This window comes from Chiloscyllium plagiosum, unplaced genomic scaffold (genome assembly GCF_037043375.1).
Source record: "Chiloscyllium plagiosum isolate Xiang-an unplaced genomic scaffold, Cpla_swu_hap1 HiC_scaffold_3, whole genome shotgun sequence".
Taxonomy (NCBI): Eukaryota; Metazoa; Chordata; class Chondrichthyes; order Orectolobiformes; family Hemiscylliidae; genus Chiloscyllium; species Chiloscyllium plagiosum.
The window spans coordinates 48,284,013-48,303,968 of record NW_028270141.1 but is presented as its reverse complement, the minus strand read 5'-3'; the positions used below and the strand labels follow the sequence as shown (position 1 = coordinate 48,303,968).

Below are 19,956 nucleotides of genomic sequence, written 5' to 3'. Positions count from 1 at the left end.
CTATGTCAGTGTATGAATGCAAGTTATTGGTCAAAGAAGATTGGGTTTACATCATAGATATTAATTAGATTGCTTTATTGTTCATCTGTCAAAAGTCACATGAGACCAGGTTATAGTCCTCCTGGTTTACTTGAAATCACAAGCTTTCGGAGCGCTGCTTCTTCATCACTTGATCTGACGAAGGAGCAGCATTCCAAAAGTTTGTGATTTCAAGTAAACCCATGGGACTACAACCTGGTGTTGTGTGATTTCTGACCTTATCCATCTCAGTCCAACACTGGGACCTCCACATCTTGGTCACTAATTTTATAACTTTAAAAAATTGCAAGTTATTATTAAGAATGTAACTTTACCAGAACACAGATGAACAAGATTTGTTATTTGTAAAGTCTAGTTAGGAATACTTGAGCAAATTTGAGAGTTATTAAATATTTTAACATCACTGTGTTGCAAATCCAGTGATAGTGAGACTGATTTGGTTTCACTTGCTATTCCTGTATTGTAACAAATTGCATTAATAAAGATGCTCATACATGCATACACAGACATACCAGATGGACAAAGGCACACAGACTTGTTCACAAACACACACTATTGCAAATCCACAGATATACACATGTACCCACTTAATGCACCACACACATACACTAATATATGCATACATAGGGCTGGACTTAAAGCTCTCTGCCAGTAGTTCTGAAGGCAAAACAAACATAGTGCAGTCCTGCCACCTACCTACCCACCTCGACCAATTAATAGCTACTTGAGAGAGCCTCACAGCAGAGGTAGCTACACAACATTCAGGAAGCGCAGAGTTTTAGTTGCATGACCTGATGGCTGGATGATTGCAAAGGGGTAGGTGGAGGGAACCCCTCATCTATGGGCATCCCAACTCCAAGATCATGTCCCCCCTCTTTAAACCCTGCCATTCAGCCTCCCGAAACCAGCACGTATTCCCCCTCAGGCTACCTGGCCTCCTCAGCATGGTGGTGTTGAGATTTACGCTGGATGATAAAGCCCAGTGTACGTTCTTGTTGAAGAATAAACTTGTTGGCAAAAAGGAGAATCATTAATTTAGAATGCAAATAAGTAAGTTTTATTGATCAATAAAGACTGACATAAAACATTCCATTAGTCAAGACAAGGCACAGTACACTGGTTCAGTATATGTCACACTGCCTTTCCCATAACTATTGGGAATTTTTTTTGTTTGTTCCTTGAATCTGCTATCATGATTCTTGACATCCTTCAAGACTTTCACTCAATCGTGTATCCTGTTGCAGTTTTAAGACTTCAATTCAAGTTGAATCTTTTTCTCTCCTTTTCTAAAAATACGTTCACTTTTGCTTTGAGTCATAAACTTCAGCCTGAATACTGGATTTGAATACTGATTCCTATCCCTGATACTTACAGCTAGCCTCACCCTGTGACAATTAATTTAGTCACAACTGGATTCTTACAGCAACCCCTCAACCTTGCAACAAATGTCCATTGAATAGCAATTTTGTGCAAGTGGTATTTAGTTCCTAACAAATGCTCTACTGTTAACTCCTAACTCTCCATCATGTTAACTCACAGGAGTATATGGACGGACATACACACACACATACACAAACATAGATGCACATACTTACACAGACACATACACATTCTCTTACATGTATACATAGGCATACAAATGCATGTTAGGGAGACATCTATATTGGGGAGACAGGCCGCCTACTTGCGGAACGTTTCAGAGAACACCTCTGGGACACCCGGACCAACCAACTCAACCACCCCCTGGCTCAACACTTCAACTCCCCCTCCCCCTCCACCAAGGACATGCAGGTCCTTGGACTCCTCCATCGCCAGACCATAGCAACACGACGGTTGGAGGAAGAGCGCCTCATCTTCCGCCTAGGAACCCTCCAACCACAAGGGATGAACTCAGATTTCTCCAGTTTCCTCATTTCCCCTCCCCCACCTTGTCTCAGTCAAATCCCTCGAACTCAGCACCGCCTTCCTAACCTGCAATCTTCTTCCTGACCTCTCCGCCCCCACCCCACTCCGGCCTATCACCCTCACCTTGACCTCCTTCCACCTATCGCATTTCCAATGCCCCTCCCCCAAGTCCCTCCTCCCTACCTTTTATCTTAGCCTGCTGGACACGCTTTCCTCATTCCTGAAGAAGGGCTTATGCCTGAAACGTCGATTCTCCTGTTCCTTGGATGCTGCCTGACCTGCTGCACTTTTCCAGCAACACATTTTCGGCTAGATACAAATGCATGTTCACATGTTTACACAGGCATATACTGAAAAACATAAATACAAACTCATACACACAAAGGGACATACAGAAACAGAGGAGAAAGTGAGGACTGCAGATACTAGAGCTCAGAGTCGAGGGTGCAGTGCAGGTCAAGCAGCATCTGAGGAGCAGGAGAATCAATGTTTCAGGCATAAGCCCATCAACAGGAACAGAAACAGACTCACACACATATACTTGCCTATGTGCATATATGCAAAATATCATATACAGAGATATACAAACGTACATCTTGCAATCACATGCATATACAAATACACTTCCAAAGAGGCATCTGCTCAGAGATAGGTATATACACAGATGTACACAAAACACATGCAAACACAAACAACACTTTTGTAATACAAGCTACCATGGGTACTGCCATTCCATTAGTGCCCTAACCCCTCAGTAATAACCATCTGACAGTACAACACTCATTCAGTACTGCTGCTCGAATTGTTCAGTGCACTTTCAGTTCTGCACCCCAGGCAGCAAATACTTCCCTCAGTAATACCCATCTGACAGTGCAGTACTTACTCAGTGCTGGCAGTCCTGTGTAGGTCAGCGCGGTAGCATCAGTGGTTAGCGTTACTGCCTCACAGCGCTAGGGACCCAGGTTCGTTTGCAGCCTCGGGCAACTGACTATGTGAAATTTACACATTCTCCCATTGTCTGCGTGGGTTTCCTTCAGATGCAGCAGGTTCCTAACACGATCCAAAGATATGTGGGTTAGGTGGATTGGCCATCCTAAATTGCCAGGGATGTGTAGGTTAGATGGATTAAGTATTGGAAATGCAGGGTTACAGGGATAGAATGGGGGATGGGTCTGGGTGACTTGGTCTTCAGAGGGTCAATGTGGACTCAATGGGGTGAATGACCTGCTTCTACACTGTAACAATCGTATGATTCTACCCTTCCTCTGGCAATGCAACACTCCATGAGTATTGCTCCTGTGACAGTACAGTTGTCCCTTAGTATTGTTCCTGTGACAGTGCAGACTTCCCTAAGTCTTGTTCCTCTGACAAGGCAGCACTTTCCAAGTAGATAGTGCAGCACCTCCTGAGAATTGTTCTTGATGATTACTCCTTTGACTTAGAGCAGTGCAGAAATCTCTGAGAGGCATGGGGCTGCAGAGATGCAGCTGAGTGAGACATGATGATTTGAATACAAGGAGGGCAGTTTTAGTTGGAGCATTGCCTGGTCGGGAGCTGGTCAGAGGATGAGTTGGATGGAGGCAATATAACCTAATGAAAGTTTAGGACGTGGAGGAATAGAATTTTAAATAAGCTCTGGATTCCAAAATTACCTTCCTGCCAGTCATAGGGAAGATTATCCTAGCTGCTCTCCTTCTGAGTTTGTATTCCTGAAGGATACCTTCTGGCATGAATTATTGAGAAAGCTGGGAGCACATCTGACAGAACAGAAGCTGAAGGGATCAGCAATGATGCCTGGGAGATCTTTTCATTCCTTAAAAAAACTTGATCAATTCATCTCTTGGGATTACAGTTGGAACAACTTAACTGTTTAATCACTTGCTGAAAGAACTCACTTGGGAATTTACCTCCTAAGTGACGTCTTTCGAAGGTTTCTGATAATGCAGCAATTCAGTCCATTTCATCACAGCATAGTAATGACCTTGCACTATCTCTTCATAAAGTTATCATAGTTGATCACTGTGTTGTTAGCATTGGAGTGTACTGGCAATCCCAGTTTATAACGAGTGGTTGACACACTCGGTCCCAGAGTGCTTTCGTCAGACTGTTAGAGCCATTAAACTAAACCGACATTAACCTTACAGAGAAAAAGCTACATGTTGATCTTAAAGGAAAGTAAATCCAGGGCAAAAGGGGAGGTAAGAAGAATTTATGATGACACTGAGTTATGATTTGGAATTTGCTTGAAAGGAAGAGGCTGGAGACAGATTCAATATTAATTTTAAAAAAAGGAACTAGATGCTTCTTGAAAAGATAAATCAGAATTGCAGGGGTAAGTATGACTTCAGAAGTGAAAGGTGTTGGAAAATCTTTTTATATACTTTTGAAAGAGGTGGAGGAGGAGCAAAAGGACAGATTGCAGAGAATCTCAGTGCAAACGAGATCCATGGCACTCTGGGGTAGTGAATTCTACAAATTCATGACCCTTTGAGACCCTTTTGTCCAATGTAGTGGCCCACAAACCCACCAACACACTAAAACAGCAGCTAATGAACTTGAAAGACCCTATACAGACAACAAGCAAAACTAATGTCATTTACAAAATACTATGCAAGAACTGTAACAAATACTACATTTGACAAACAGGAAGAAAACCACCAGGATACATGAACATCAATTGGCCACAAAATGACTTGACCCTCTCTCACTAGTATCCTTACGTACAGATAAGGAAGGACACCACTTCGTCTGGGACAACATCCATTCTAGGACAAGCCAAAGAGAGACACGCATGAGAATTCCTAGAAGTATGGCATTCCAACCGGAACTCTATCAACAAACACATCTAGTTAGACCCCCATCTACCACTCCCTGAGAAAAATAACAGGAAATGACATAATCACAGGAAATGACATCACCAACCCAAAGAAACCGAAACATATAAATAGAAAGCAGGAATTATCAGCAATACTTCACCAGGTGGCCCACTGAAAATGTTACCTAATAGGGTGACGAAACATCTGGAAATGAACTTTCCAGCTCAGACAGCCAACCTACATCCAGAACCTCAACCTGAGCTACAAATCTTCTCAAAACTTGCTATAATAATTATTATTACTCAGCATTGCACACAATGATAGCAATTGCTAATAATAATTACACACAATATTATCATCATGAATTACCCATAATAACTTAATAATCAACAAAAACAATACAAACTAATAATTATTATTAATAAGAATGATGCAAAAAGATAACAATTGCTATTAATAATTAGGCATACAATGATAACTATTACTAATAATAATAATTACACCAAAAACTATAACCAACAATTACACTCAATGATCACTGATAGCTGTAGATCAATACTAATTAAACACATTTACCATGATCAATAATCAATGAAATGCCATGGTAACTGTTACTAATATCAATTACAAATGCCATGTTATTTTTTTCTTGCTGTATGAGCTGTCATTCTGTGTTTGTTTTCTATTACAGTGGCCCTGAATATTACGATTATGGACATGGAACAAGTGAAGAAATCTATGAAAGTTATGGTAAACCTGGCTCCATTTTCTTTCTGTTGAATGCTGAGTGTCACACTGAATTCCGTTCAGAAATCAAACCATTCTGAAGAATTGCCATTGATTAAATTTTTCTTTCTTCCTTTGCAAAAAAATGTAATTTACCACAAATTGTTTGGACAACTAAAACAGAGACATGACTGTTGATCTTATCAGCTGAGTAACATCCTGCCTCTGACTGACCACTAACAAAAAGTATCAGACAGTTCATTCTGGTCAAAAGGTCTGGTGGTGGAAAAGCACAGCAGGTCAGGCGGCATCCGAGGATCAGGAGAGTCAAAACCTCGGGCATAAGCCCTTCATCAGTTCATTCTAGTGAAGACCTGCATAGACTTAGACTAAAGGGATTCCAATATAAGATTGAGATGAGGAAGAATTTCTACTTTCAGATGGTTGTGAGTCTTTGCAACTCCTTACCACAGAGAACTGACAGAGCAGAATCCTTGTGTATATTTAAGGCTGAGATAGATAGATTGTTGATCAGTAGTGGAATGGTGGGTTATGGGGAAAGGGCAGGACCTTGGACATGAGGAATCAGGCATGATTCTCTTGAGTGGCACAGCTGTCTCAAGGGACCAAATGGCATACTCCTGTTCCTATTTCTTATAGTCTTAGCAAAGACTGACTCTGGAATCTTAGGCTTCATTATTAAAAGCAGTTAGAACAAGAGTGGAATTGTTATGTAGATCCTTTATAACGCACTGTCTCGGCTACAGCTAGAGTACTGTCCCTACTTCTGGCCACCAGGATGTGAGAGTCTTGAAAATATGAGAATGGTTCTATGGTTAAGAGATTTAGCAACAAGGTGACATTAGAGAAACAGAAGTTATTCTACTGGGAAGTAAAAGAGTTTGAGGGGAGATCTGATTGAAGTCTAGAAAATGACTGCAAATTTAGATAATGTAAACCTTGGATGAAGGTAAATAGACTGTGCAACAATGATTTAATGTTTAATGTATGGGGGAATGTGTAGAAGAATAGGAAGTGGTAATGAGAGGGAATTCACTGCCTATGAGAGTGTTACAAGAGTGTAAACAATCACTGACTCCAGAAAGAAATTGGATGGTAATTTGAAGGAAATAAACTTGCAGAGCTACAGGGGTTGAGGGAAAGTGGGACTGAATGAATTGCTGCCCCAAACAGCCAGCATGGAATCGATGGGCTGAGTAACCTCATATAGGTAAAAACAAGGACTGCAGATGCTGGAAACCAGAGTCTAGGTTAGAGTGGTGCTGGAAAAGCACAGCAGGTCAGGCAGCATCCGAGGAGCAGGAAAATCAATGTTTCAGGCAAAAGCCCTTCATCAGGAATAGAGGTAGGGTGCCTGCAGTGGAGAGATAAATGAGAGGGGGGTGGGGGTGGGGAGAAAGTAGCACAGAGTACAATAGGTGAATGGGGGTGGGGATGAAAGTGCTAGGTCAGAGAGGAGGGTGGAGTGGATGGGTGAAAAGAAAGATAGGCAGGTAGGACAGGTTATGAGGGCGGTGCTGAGCTGGAAGGCTAGAGTTGGGGTGAGGTGGGGAAATGAGGAAACTGGTGAAATCCACACTGATGCCCTGGGGTTGAAGTTTTCCGAGACGGAAGATGAGGTGTTCTTCCTCCAGGCGTCGAATGATGAGGGAGCGGCGGTGAAGGAGGCCCAGGATCTGCATGTCCTCAACAGAGTGGGAGGGGGGAGTTGAAATGCTAGGCCACAGGGCGGTTGGTTGATTGGTGCAGGTGTCCCAGAGATGTTCCTTAAAGTGCTCTGCTAGGAGGCGTCCAGTCTCCCCAATGTAGAGGCGACCGCATTGGGAGCAACAGATGCAATAAATGATATTGGGGGATGTACAGGTGAAACTTTGAATAATGTGTAAAACTCTTTTGGGGCCTTGGATGGAGGTGTGGGTGTAGGTTTTGCAATTCCTACAGTGGCAGGGGAGGGTTCCAGAAAGGGAGGGTGGGTAATTGGGGGGGCGTGGACCTGACCAGGTAGTCACGGAGGGAACAGTCTTTGCGGAAGGTGGAAAAGGGTGGGGAGGGAAATATATCCCTGGTGATGGGGTTCGTTTGGAGGTGACGGAAATGTCATTGGATGATGAAATTTATGCGAAGGTTGGTAGGATGGAAGGTGAGCACCGGGGATTCTGTCCTTGTTACAGTTGAAGGGGTGGGGTTTGAGGGTGGAGGTGCGGGATGTGGATGAGATGCGTTGGAGGGCATCTTTAACCACATGGGAATTGCAAAACCTGCGCCCACACCTCCCCCCTCACTTCCATCCAAGGCACCAAAAGAGCTTTCCACATCCATCAAAGTTTCACCTGTACATCCACCAATATCATTTATTGCATCCGTTGCTCCTAATGCGGTCTCTAAAGAAGGAGGCCATCTGGTGTGTTCTGTGGTGGAACTGGTCCTCCTGGGAGCAGATACAGCAGAGGCAGAGGAATTGGGAATATGGGATGGCATTTTTGCAGGAGGTAGGATGGGAAGAGATGTAATCTAGGTAGCTGTGGGAGTCAGTGAGTTTGTAAAAAATGTCAGTGTTAAGTCGGTCATCATTAATGGAGATGGAGAGGTCCAGGAAGGGGAGGGAGGTGTCAGAGATGGTCCAGGTGAACTTAAGATCAGGGTGGAATGTGTTGGTGAAGTTGATGAATTGCTCAACCTCCTCGTGGGAGCACGAGGTGGTGCCAATGCAATCATTAATGTTGCGGAGGAAGAGGTGGGGAGTGGTGCCGGTGTAACTACGGAAGATGGACTGTTCTATGTAGCCAACAAAGAGACAGGCATAGCTAGGTCCCATATGGGTGCCCATGGCTACCTCTTTGGTCTGGAGGAAGTGGGAGAATTCGAAGGAAAAATTGTTAAGGGTGAGGACAGGTTCAGCCAAACGAATGAGAGTGTCGGTGGAAGGGTACTTTTGGGGACGTTGGGAGAGGAAGAAACTGAGGGCTTGGAGGCCCTGGTCATGGCGAATGGAGGTGTAGAGGAATTGGATATCCATGGGGAAGATGAGGCATTGCGGCCTTGGAAACAGAAGTCTTGGAGGAGGTGGAGGGCGTGGATGGTGTCACGAATGTATGTGGGGAGTTCCTGGACTAGGGGGGTTAGGACAGTGTCAAGGTAGGTGAAGATGGGTTTGATGGGGCAGGAGCATGCTGAGACAATGGGTCGGCCAGGGTGGTCAGGCTTGTGGATCTTGGGAAGGAGGTAGAACCGGGCAGTGCGGGGTTCCCGGACTATGAGGTTGGAAGCTGTGGGTGGGAGATCTCCTGAGGTGATGAGGTTCTGTATGGTCTGGGAGATGATGGTTTGGTGATGGGGGGTGAGGTCATGGTCGAGGGGGCGGTAGGAGGAGATGTCTTCGAGTTGGCGTCAGGCTTCAGCGGTATAGAGGTCGGTACACCAAACTACAACTGCACCCTCTTTATCTGCTGGTTTGATGGTGAGGTCAGGATTGGAGCAGAGGGAGTGGAGGGCTGCACGTTGTATGGGTGAGAGTTTGGAGTGGGGGAGGCGGGTAGACAGGTTAAGGCGGTTAATGTCTTGGCGGCAATTGGAAATGAAGAGATCGAGGGCAGGTAATAGGCCAGCGCGGAGTGTCCAGGTGGATGGAATGAGTGGGAGGCATGCAAAGGGGTCCTCGGAAGGTGGACGGGAATCTTGATTGTAAAAGTAAGCACAGAAGCTGTGGCGACGGAAGAAGTGTTCAACATCAAGGCATGTATTAAATTCATTGATGTGTGAATGGAGGGGTATAAAGGTGAGGCCTTTGCTGAGGACTGATCGTTCGTCCTCACTGAGGGGGAGGTCTGGAGGGATGGTGAAAACTCGGCAGGACTGGGAACTAGGGCCTGGTGTGGGTGTGGAGCTGGGAGTGGGGGCGGAGCCTGTAACTGGAGTGGGTGTGGAGTTGGAGGGAATTGGGGTGGAGTCATGAGCAGGGGTGATGTTCCCCTCAGGGTTCTGGGGGCCGGGATGGTGACAGTGGGACCTGTGGGGGCACGTGTCAGCAGAATGCAGATGAGTGGCGTTGATGGGGGTGCGCGGAAGTCACTGAGCGTGTGACATCAGCGATAATGTGAGGGGCGGAAGTTATGTCATGTGTGATGCATGAGGAATTGTGAGGGGCGGAAGTAGCTGTGGAAGCGGCCATGATGGGGGCAGAAGTGACATCATCCATCACCGTGGGGATGGTGGCTGCAGCAGCCTCATGGCTAATGGCGTCCGAGCAGTTCCAGAGGCTGGGGGAATCTTCTGGAATGTTTGAGGAGTGCTGATTGTGGAGGTGGGTTGATAAAAGTTTGTTGTACTTTCAGTTTTTGATGTTTGAGCTGGTGTTGAAATACTGTTTGTTGAGAGTATGAATTCTCCTGAGAATATAGTACTGAAGGGGTCCTTTGCAATTCTGAGAGAGTGTGGCCCTCAGCTGAGGCAGGGCTGACTGTAGAGAGGTTAGGTGCCGGCGCATTGCTGCGAGCGTGGAGTGAAGGATCTTGAAGGAGAACTGTTGCTGGCATTTTTGAATCTGTAGTCTGTACTGTTTGTCCTGTTCGGGTCCAAACTCTGCTGGTTTAAAGGTGGTCCGGAGTCCGTGTGGGATGAGTTGGTTACGGAGGCAGGCGCTGAGGAAGCAAATGTGGCTGTGGTAGCGAGTTTGTTTTAGGACATGGTTGAAGAGTTTCAGGGCAGAGGAGATGACCTGGGAGTTGCAGTGAGAGAGAGACTCACTGAGATTCTTGTAGAGAGAGGAGGAATACTTCAAGGCAGGCATCCTTGCAAGAGGATTCGCAGTAGGGTTAAAATCAACGAGGTAAAAACATGGACTGCAGATGCTGGAAACCAGATTCTAGATTAGAGTGGTGCTGGAAAACCACAGCACGTCAGTCAGCATCCAAGGAGCAGGAAAATCGATGTTTCAGGCAAAAGCCCTTCATCAGGAATAGAGGCAGAGTGCCTGCAGTGGAGAGATAAATGAGAGGGGGGGTGAGGGTGGGGAGAAAGTAGCATAGAGTACAATAGGTGAATGGAGGTGATAGGTCAGAGAGGAGGGTGCAGGAAGGTAGCAAAGAGTACAATGGGTGGATGGGGATGGCGATGAAGGTGCTAGGTCAGAGAGGAGGGTGGAGTGGATAGGTGGAAAGGAAGATAGGCAGGTAGGACAGGTTATGACGGCGGTGTTGAGCTGAAAGGCTAGAGCTGGGGTGAGGTGGGGGAAGGGGAAATGAGGAAACTGGTGAAATCCACATTGATGCCGTGGGGTTGAAGTGTTCCGAGGCGGAAGATGAGGCATTCTTCTCCAGGCATCGGATGGTGAGGGAGCGGCGGTGAAGGAGGCCCAGGACCTGCATGTCCTCAGCAGAGTGGGAGGGGGAGTTGAAATGCTGGGCCACAGGGTGGTGTGGTTGATTGGTGCGGGTGTCCCGGAGATGTTCCCTAAAGCACTCTGCTAGGAGGCGTCCAGTCTCCCCAGTGTAGAGGAGACCGCATCGGGAGCAACAGATGCAATATGATCTTGGTGGATGTACAGGTGAAATTTTGATGGATGTGGAAAAGCTCCTTTGGGGCCTTGGATGGAGGTGAGGGAGGAGGTGTGGGCGCAGGTTTTGCAATTTCTGCAGTGGCAGGGGAGGGCGCCAAAAAGGGAGGGTGGGTTATTGGCGGGCGTGGACCTGACCAGGTAGTCACAGAGGGAACAGTCTTTGTGGAAAGCGGAAATGGGTGAGGAGGGAAATATATCGCTGGTGATGGGGTCCATTTGGAGGTGACGGAAATGTTAGTAGATAATGTGGTTTATGCGAAGGTTGGTAGGGTGAAAGGTGAGCACCAGGGGGGTTTTGTCCTTGTTACGGTTGGAGGGGTTGGGATTGAGGGCGGAGGGGCGGGATGTGGATGAGATGCGTTGGAGGGCATCTTTAACCATGTGGGAAGGGAAATTGCGGTCTCTAAAGAAGGAGGACATCTGGTGTGTTCTGTGGTGGAACTGGTCCTCCTGGGAGCAGATACGGCAGAGACGGAGTAACCTCACATGCCATAAGTTACCTTATGAGCCAAGCACATTCCCATGTCTCATGATCTCACTCTAATTAACGTAACTTCCTCTCTTTACTCCCTCCTATGTTTATCCAGCTCCCCTTAAATGTATCAACATTATTCACCTCAACTCCTCCATGTGGCAATGAGTTCCACCTTTCAATCTCTGAGCAACAACATTTCTCAGAGTCCTTTGTTACTTTATGCATCACATCCAGAAGCTCCCTCCACCCTGAGATGCCATGTCTTCTAAGTGAGGCAAGAAAGCTGGAAAGACCCAGGATTAAATCTTCTCCACGCTCTCTCCACCCATTCCCATTGATGTGATGCATAGACTAGCATAACTGAAGGAGCTATCACTATCCAATTGTCAGAAATAAGCCCAATTGGGAATTCAGAAGAAACATTCTCACCCAGAGAGCAGAGAGGATATGGACCTGGTTCCCACAGGAATGTTTCAGGTAAATAGAATAGTACACTTAAGAGACAACTTGATAACCACATGAGGGAGAATGGAGTAGAAGGACATGTTGATTGGTGAAAGAGGAGGCTTATGTGGGTTATAAATTGCAATTGTTGAAAGGTTTCACACACAGAGAGGCTACTTGGCCCATCATATCTGTGCTAGCCAAAGAATGAGCTACCCAGTCTAATCTCCCTTTTCTGGCATTTAGTCTGTACCCCTGCATGGACATTAAGCAGAATACCATTTCCAAAGGTTGCAGTGTCTAGTGAACAAACATGCTCGAAACAAGAGGAGAAGATAAAGGACGCCTGGTGTGCTTATCCAAACATCTTTTGAATGAGTCGAAAGGTCTGTTTGTGCTCTATATCTTCAATATAGTAGAACTGGGTCTGAATTCGCTCACTCCCAGTGGTCCAATACTAGTAGACGGAATAAGCTAATGCAGCTTCCCAGTACAGAGATTGTCCCTCAGGACTATGTCTGATCCCTTGGGATATTCAGTACGGGTTCAGACTTGGTGAGAAGAGCATATACTGAGGCATACAATGAATAGGGTGAACACTCTGTCTGTCTGACACAATTACTAAGTAGTCCAATTCGTTCAGGAGGTGAATACAGCTTGTCATTGTTGATCTGAACAAACCTCCCGTAACCATCCACTGCAGCTCTTCAAAGGTGAGGGGTTACAAACTTCAGAGTTTAAACAGATCACCTATTCCAAAGGCTGCGGAATCTAATGAACTTGTATGCCTGGAGCAAGAGTAAAGGTTTTATGATTTGAAGCATTCAAGTGAGACATATGTTCTTATTACCATATAACTTGCCTGACTGCTGATCACGATCACTGTGAAAATCAAAGGGAATGGGACAGTATTTTGTCTTTCTCTGGAAGTTTCCATTAGTTTGTAAGAAATAGCGAGTGATTGATTAATTTGGGAAAAACAGTCACAGCACCTCCTGCATGGAAACTAACAGGTTTTCTTCAACTTTAAATAGCTTTTTTTAATTGAGAAAAAATTAACCTTTGCTGTATCAAGAAACAGCGCACACGTCTCTCTCTCTCTCTCTCTCTCTACCCCCCTCTCTCTCCCTGTTTGTACCTTGTAATTTGTTTCCAGTTCCAACCTGCTCAGTTAGTTAAGAACCAATCAGCTTCACTTGTAAACAATTCTTCGGCTGGTGATCATCTGTACAAGCAGGAACTCGTAGCCACAAAAAACAGAGTTCACATAGGTATTGAATTCCTCGCTTTGAAATTATGTAGCCAACCTGGTAAATCCACGTTCTTTTTTCTAAAAATAGTTCTTTCTCCTTGTCTGCCACAGTTTTTACCTTCAATACTGTCAGTTTGAATAATGACAGATGATGACTTTGTGAAGTGGAAAGAGGGCAATGATATAGATGCACTGGAGAGGAAGTTGGATAAACAGACAAAGGGGAAATGATGGTCGAGTTAGCTGAAGGTTGATAGGAAGAGGCTCATTGAGGAAATAAATGCCAACATGCGTGAATAGGAGTGGACAGTCTATTTCTATGCTGTAACCATTAATAACCAGGTGATATCAAATCAGATGGAAGGGGAGTAGCTTCAGCACTTGAACATGAGATCAGTTTTGGGTCATCGTAATGTTCTAAGTATGTATTAATTCAGCTTTACTTGATCAATTCCTTCAATCCAGATCCTATGATAATGCTATCAACACTACCAAAACTAACCAATATCAGCACAAATAACTTGATCTTCTAATTTTGGAAATGTTTGATTCTTATTTTTAATTTCATTGGTTTTTTTGGAGTGGTGATCAGTTCTGCTGATTTTTTTAATCATCCAATATTTTTATAATTTCAGTTTGGTTTTCCATTCTGGTTGTGAATAAATTATTAAACAGAAGTGAGTTGAAGTCTTCCAAAAATAAACACTTAACATCGAGGCAGCACTTGACCAAGTGGGACATCAAGGAGCCATATCACTCCATCCACCATGAGCAGCAGGGTGCACCATTTACAAGATGCACTGAACATCTCACCAAGGCTCCTTAATCAGTACCTTTCTAACCTACAAATACCACCACCTACACGCACAAGGGCAGCAGATGTATGGGAACACCACGAGCTGCAAGCTGCCTTTCAAGTCACTCACCAGCCTGACTTGGAAATTATCACAATCTACCAGGTAGCAGTGTAAATTGAGCTCCACTATTCCAGTAGTAATACTTATGTTAAAAGGTTTTTTAGGTAAACACAGTACTTCAATATGCCTCACAGCCAGACCGAGGAAGACAGAAAGTACAAACAAGGTTTCATTATTGAACAAGAACTATTATTATTTATTATAGTTAATTAGATTATAGCTACAAGTATTGGGGTGGCTCAGTGGTTAGCACTGCTGCCTCACAGCTTCAGGGACCCAGGTTCGATCCCTGCCTTGGGTAACTGTGTGGAGTTTGCACATTCTCCCCATGCCTGTGTGGGTTTTCTCCGGGTTCCTCCCACAATCAAAAGATATGCAGGTTAGGTAAATTGGTCATGCTAAATTGCCCATAGTCAGGGGTGAATATGGGGAATGGGTCTGGGTGGGCTACTCTTCAGAGGGTCGGTATGGACTTGTTGGGCCAAAGGGCCTTTTTCCTTACTGTAGGGAATCTAATCTAATCTAAACAGATATATACCACTGACATATAACATGACTAGGGATATACGCACACGCACACGATTATTGATGGAGGTAGAGAAAAACTCTAAAGTTTGTTGAGGGGCCTTTGTTTCCCAATTCCAATGTTGAGGTGATCCTACTTCGGTTCAACAGGCCCTTGTTCAGTTGTCTTTCTCTTGATGCTTCCATTGGCTTGTAAGAAATAGAGAGTGACTGATTAATTTGGAAAATTTGCTGGAAAGGGAACAGGTTTTCTTCAAGTTTAAATATTTTTTTTTATTGAGAAAAAACAAGCAACCTCTGCTGCATAGAGCAGCACACACTTTCCTCTCTCTCTCTCTCTCTCTCTCTGTCTGTACCTTATAACTTGTTCCCAGTTCCAACCTGCTAAGTTAGTTAAGAACCAATCAGCTTCACTTGTAAACAATTCTTTGGCTGGTGATCATCTGTACATAGCAAGAACTCATAGCCACAAAAAAACAGAGTTCACAATAGGTTTTGAATTCCTCGCTTTGAAATTATGTAGCCAACCTGGTAAATTCTCGTTCGTTTTTTTTTTTAAATAGCTCTTTCTCCTTTTATGCCACAGTTTATAGAGACACAAGCATAAAAAGACATGGTCCTTACATGCCTACATCCTGAAGGAAAATTAAACACCATTTCAAAAATGCTAAACCTTCAATACACAATAAAACAAGTCACATTCTTCCTCCCAATTTATGCAAAGTTATGTGGTGTTGGAAGTTTCTAGCATTTAACCTAATCTAACATTTACATTTGGGATAATGTAATTACGTTTCTATTATCTTTTCCAGTAATATGAATAATTTTACATTAAACAATTGCAACAAAAGGCTTGCTCTAAACAGTCTCACAATCCAACTTTTAAACTTTCAAAAAGGTTAAGGGTGGATTATGATCAGTATAAGTTAGTGTTTTCTTATTTCAATGTCAGACATTGATTTCTAGTGCTGAAGAGGCAACAGCAATTCTAAAGTCTCTTCCTACAGTGGAATACTTCTCCTGATGCTGATTTAGTTTCATGGAGAGCCACTTGGATGGTCAGTGTGGATTTGTTGGGCCAAATGGCCTGTTTCCACACTGAAGGGATTCTATGGCCTCTCCGTTTCTAATTTATCATTCTGTAACAAGACATTACCTATCTCCAGATTGCTAGCATCATTCATCAATTTTAAAGGTTTAGAAAAATCAGGACCAGTCAACACTAACTCATTTGTTAGGATAGACTACAGCTTCTCAAATGCTGTTTGGTATTCTGCTGACCATAACATATTTGCTTGTTTCTTTAATAAATTTGTTAAATATTCAGCTAGTGTACTGAAATTACACACACATTTCTGGTAAAATCCACACATTCCTAAAAATCCTGTCCCAATTGCTGTCATGAATTCCACAATTTAACACTAAGTTGCCAACTATAATTACACAGCTCTTCACCTTGTCACTTATGCTCTTCCCAAATGTTACTGTATACTGCAACATTATTTAAATACACTGAAGTTGCAAACCAGCTACTTAACCATAGTCGGAGAATGTGTGTGTGTGTGTGTCAATGACAATAAGGACTTGGCCACCATGCCGAGTACTTACTCTACATCAGTATTTACAGGAGAGGAAGTCCTTAGCATGTCAGATATTTCAAGGATACATATGGAAGTAAAACAGGGGCTCAGCCATATTACTGTAAGCAAACTAACTGCACTGAAGAAAATGATCAGATTTAAAAGTGACAGTTTCCCAGGAGTAAGTGGATTCATTCCAAGATTTGAAAGAAAGCCAAGTTCTCATGATTCAGGAACTGTTCCTTTGCTTTGCAAAATTACGCATGTCACACCACTATTTAACAAAGGTGAGAATTGGAGACCAGGAAATTATGGAGCAGGTCACCTAATATCTATTGTCTGAAAATTACTCGGGTCTATAATTAAAGGAAGGTTATCTGAAGAACTTGAAGTTTTATCTGTTGATCAGTGAGAACTGATATGGATTTGCAAAGAGTAGGTTGTGCCTGACAGGATCTGATTTATTTTTGAAGACCTGCTTAAAGAAGCGGATGGGAATGTCTACAAATGGTCTATTTCTATGGGCCTCCAGTTGGATTTGACATGATCTTGTGGGGAACTGTTAGCTCAAGTTGAGCCTGTGAAATTAAGAGCAAATGATTAATCTGATAAGGATTTTTCTGAAGAAACAGTGAGTGGGATAATGGGCAGAGACTGCTGGGGTGTCCTGCAGGGTCTAGGTAGAGATCTCACTGAGATTATGGGATAAAAAGCCATATATCCAAATTTATTGATAAAATAAAACATAAGGGTCATTGTAGAGGGAAACATAACAACGTAAAGAGATTTTAATCAGTTATTTGAATGGAAAAAAAAGTAATAAATAAATTTCAATATCGGTGAATGCGAGGTTATCCACTTTGTACTGAGAAAAGATTAAACAGGGCACTTTCTAATTGGTGAAAAACTAGAAACTGTCCATAGACACCCAGGGGTCCAGTTACACAGATCATGACAATGTTATAAACGGATACAGAAAATAATTAGAAAGGCTAATGGCCTTTGTGCCTAGGAGACTAGAAGTGATAGATGTCACTGTTCACTTATACAATCCTTAGTTCTTCTTCATATGAACTACTTTGTACAGTTTGAGGCACCATCTCTTAAGCATATATTGATCTTGAAGAGAATGCCTTGTAGATTTGTCAGAATGATACTTACATTCCAACAGTTAAATCATGAGGGAGATTGCATTCCCATAGTATTTCCTTCTGGGTGGAATAGGGTTCATTTCCACTTTATTGAGAAATTTAAGGGGTGATTTGATCAAAGGAGAATAAATACAGTTGAGGGAAAGAAGTTTCCATTGCCTGGGAAGTCTAGCACTACAGAACTTAATCAACAGATTAGAGGTAGACCTTTTAGAAGTGAAATCAGGAAACACTTCTTCATACAAAGGGCAGGAGAAATCTTGATCTTTCTTCAGCAAAAGCTAGATTAATCGTTCCATTTAAAACTGAGATTAATGACTTTTTGGTAACCAGAGGGATTTGGGGCAAAGATGGGAGTTGGATCTGGGACATAAAACAATGATGACTTCATTGAATAATAGCACAGGCTCAAAGGATTGAATGGCCTACTGCTGTTCCTATGTTCATATGATTCTTTATTTATGAGGGAGATACAGTGAAACAAAGAGGGCTGGGAGAAGGCTGCAGTGAAGCATAAATGCCACCACAGACCAGGTGAGTCAATGGACTGTTTGTGTTCTATCATATCTGTATGACTCAATGTACTATCTAGATAAAAACAATGACTGCAGATGCTGGAAACCAGAGTTTAGATTAGAGTGGTGCTGGAAAAACACAGCAATTCAGGCAGCATCCGAGGAGCAGTAAAATCGACGTTTCGGGTAAAAGCCCTTAATGTACTATCTGCAGTAAGACAAAATTATCTCCTCGAGCCTCTCTTCAGCAATTCTTTTTAATCATGACACTCTATTCTGTTAAATAATCAAATTCCAGGACTCTAAATACTTGATATTTTGAAGACTGCCAGCACACCCGAGGCCTTGAATATCTATCCAGTGAGTTCTGTTGATGAAGAATTTAGCAAGTAATAGGCCCACAGTTTGCTGACCAGTCTTCCCTGTGATTAGAGACCCTCACCTGGAGTGCTGGATGATGCAATTGCTTTTTCTATCCTGTTGAACATACAAATTGGGAGTCTACCCACTATTCAATAAGATTAGTCCACATTCCCATTTACCCAATAAACCTTGTTTGCCGCTGCCGAACAAGAATCTTTCTATCTCCAGCTTAACATATTCACTGACCCCACCTGCTGAGGCAAATAATTCAAAAGTTGGGTAATATTCTCATCTCTGATGTAAAAGGGCAATCCCTAATTTTTAAATAATATCTCCTAGTTCTGAATTGAGCCTTTTCCATGTTTACCCAGTCCAAATCATTCAGAATCTTATAAACTTCAGTTATTTCACCCACACTCAACTAAACTTCAGAGGAAACAAACCCAGTGTGCTGAAGCCTTCCAAATATAACAATTCATGCGTCAAGTCAACCTTCTCCAAACCACCTCCAATGCAGTTACATCCACCCTTAAATAGGGAGACCAAAACTTTCCAGAATATTCAAGATGTGGTCTCTCATTAGTGTCCTGTATAATTGAAGCATAGCATCCTTACCTTTATGTTCAATTCTCTTGTAATAAAGAGTAGCATTCCATTAGTCTTTGTGATTACTTTCTGTACCTGCATACTAATGTCTTATTCACGAGAACTTGTCTGCAGCTTGGAATTCATCAGTTGTTCTTCATTTAAGTAATACTCTGCTTTTTTGTTCTTCTTGCCAAAGTGAACAACTTCACAGCTCAGACTCCAATGAGGCCTCACTTGTCGCATCCTGCCAATTTTTTATGCGTATTCTGTTTTCTACTAACCAGTCAAACTACCTATGTCGTGAGCTCCCACTTTGCTTTCCAAATGTCTTCTGGAAATCCAAATACATCTGAAGGTTTTACTTATCCACAGTGTATTTTACTCTTTCAATGAAACAATGATTGTTTAAACATAATACCCCTTTCCCAAAACCATACTGCGTCTTCCCAGTTATCTTGAGTTTTTCCAAGTGCCCAGCTATAACCTCCTGAATGATTAGTTCCAACTTTGCCACAACAAATGTCAAAATAATTGACCTCTCTTGAAAAGAGGATATATATTTGCTATTTTCCACTCTGATAGAATCTTTCCTATATCTCGTATTTTTTGCAACATTAATACTAACATATCTACTATCTCTTTAGCAACCACTTTAAAGACCCTCGGATGAAATCCATCAGGATTCTGTCAATCTGAAGCTCCATCAGTTTGCTTAGTACTGCCTCCCTATTGATTATAACTTCCCCAAGTTTCTCTGTCTCTTCCATCTGCTGATTTTTAGCTCTTACTGGAAATGCTTTTTATGTCCTCTCTGGTGAATATGGAAGCAAAATATTTGTTAATTTCATCTGCCATTGTCATATTATCCACTGTTAATTCCTCATTCCTCTATCTCTAGAGAACCAACACTCCTTTATTCTTTGCCTTTTTAAATATGTGTGAAAACTCTACTGTTTTTACATATCTAGATAGCTTCCTCTCTAAACCATGTTTTTCTGTAAAATGTTTTAGTCATTTTCTGCTGTTTATATGCTGTCCAAACATCTGACCTGATGTTTGTTTAATTATACATTTTTTTCCTTAAG

At 42.9% G+C, this 19,956-nt stretch overlaps 1 protein-coding gene across 1 annotated transcript in view; it reads left to right on the top strand.

Moving 5' to 3' along the window:
- Positions 1-19,956, top strand: part of khdrbs2 (KH domain containing, RNA binding, signal transduction associated 2) — a 547,070-nt gene that overhangs the window by 508,030 nt on the left and 19,084 nt on the right. Inside the window, exon 8 of the mRNA XM_043681416.2 lies at positions 5,452-5,510. Within this exon, the coding sequence (XP_043537351.1) occupies positions 5,452-5,510 (59 nt within the window). The remainder of the gene's footprint in view (positions 1-5,451; positions 5,511-19,956) is intronic.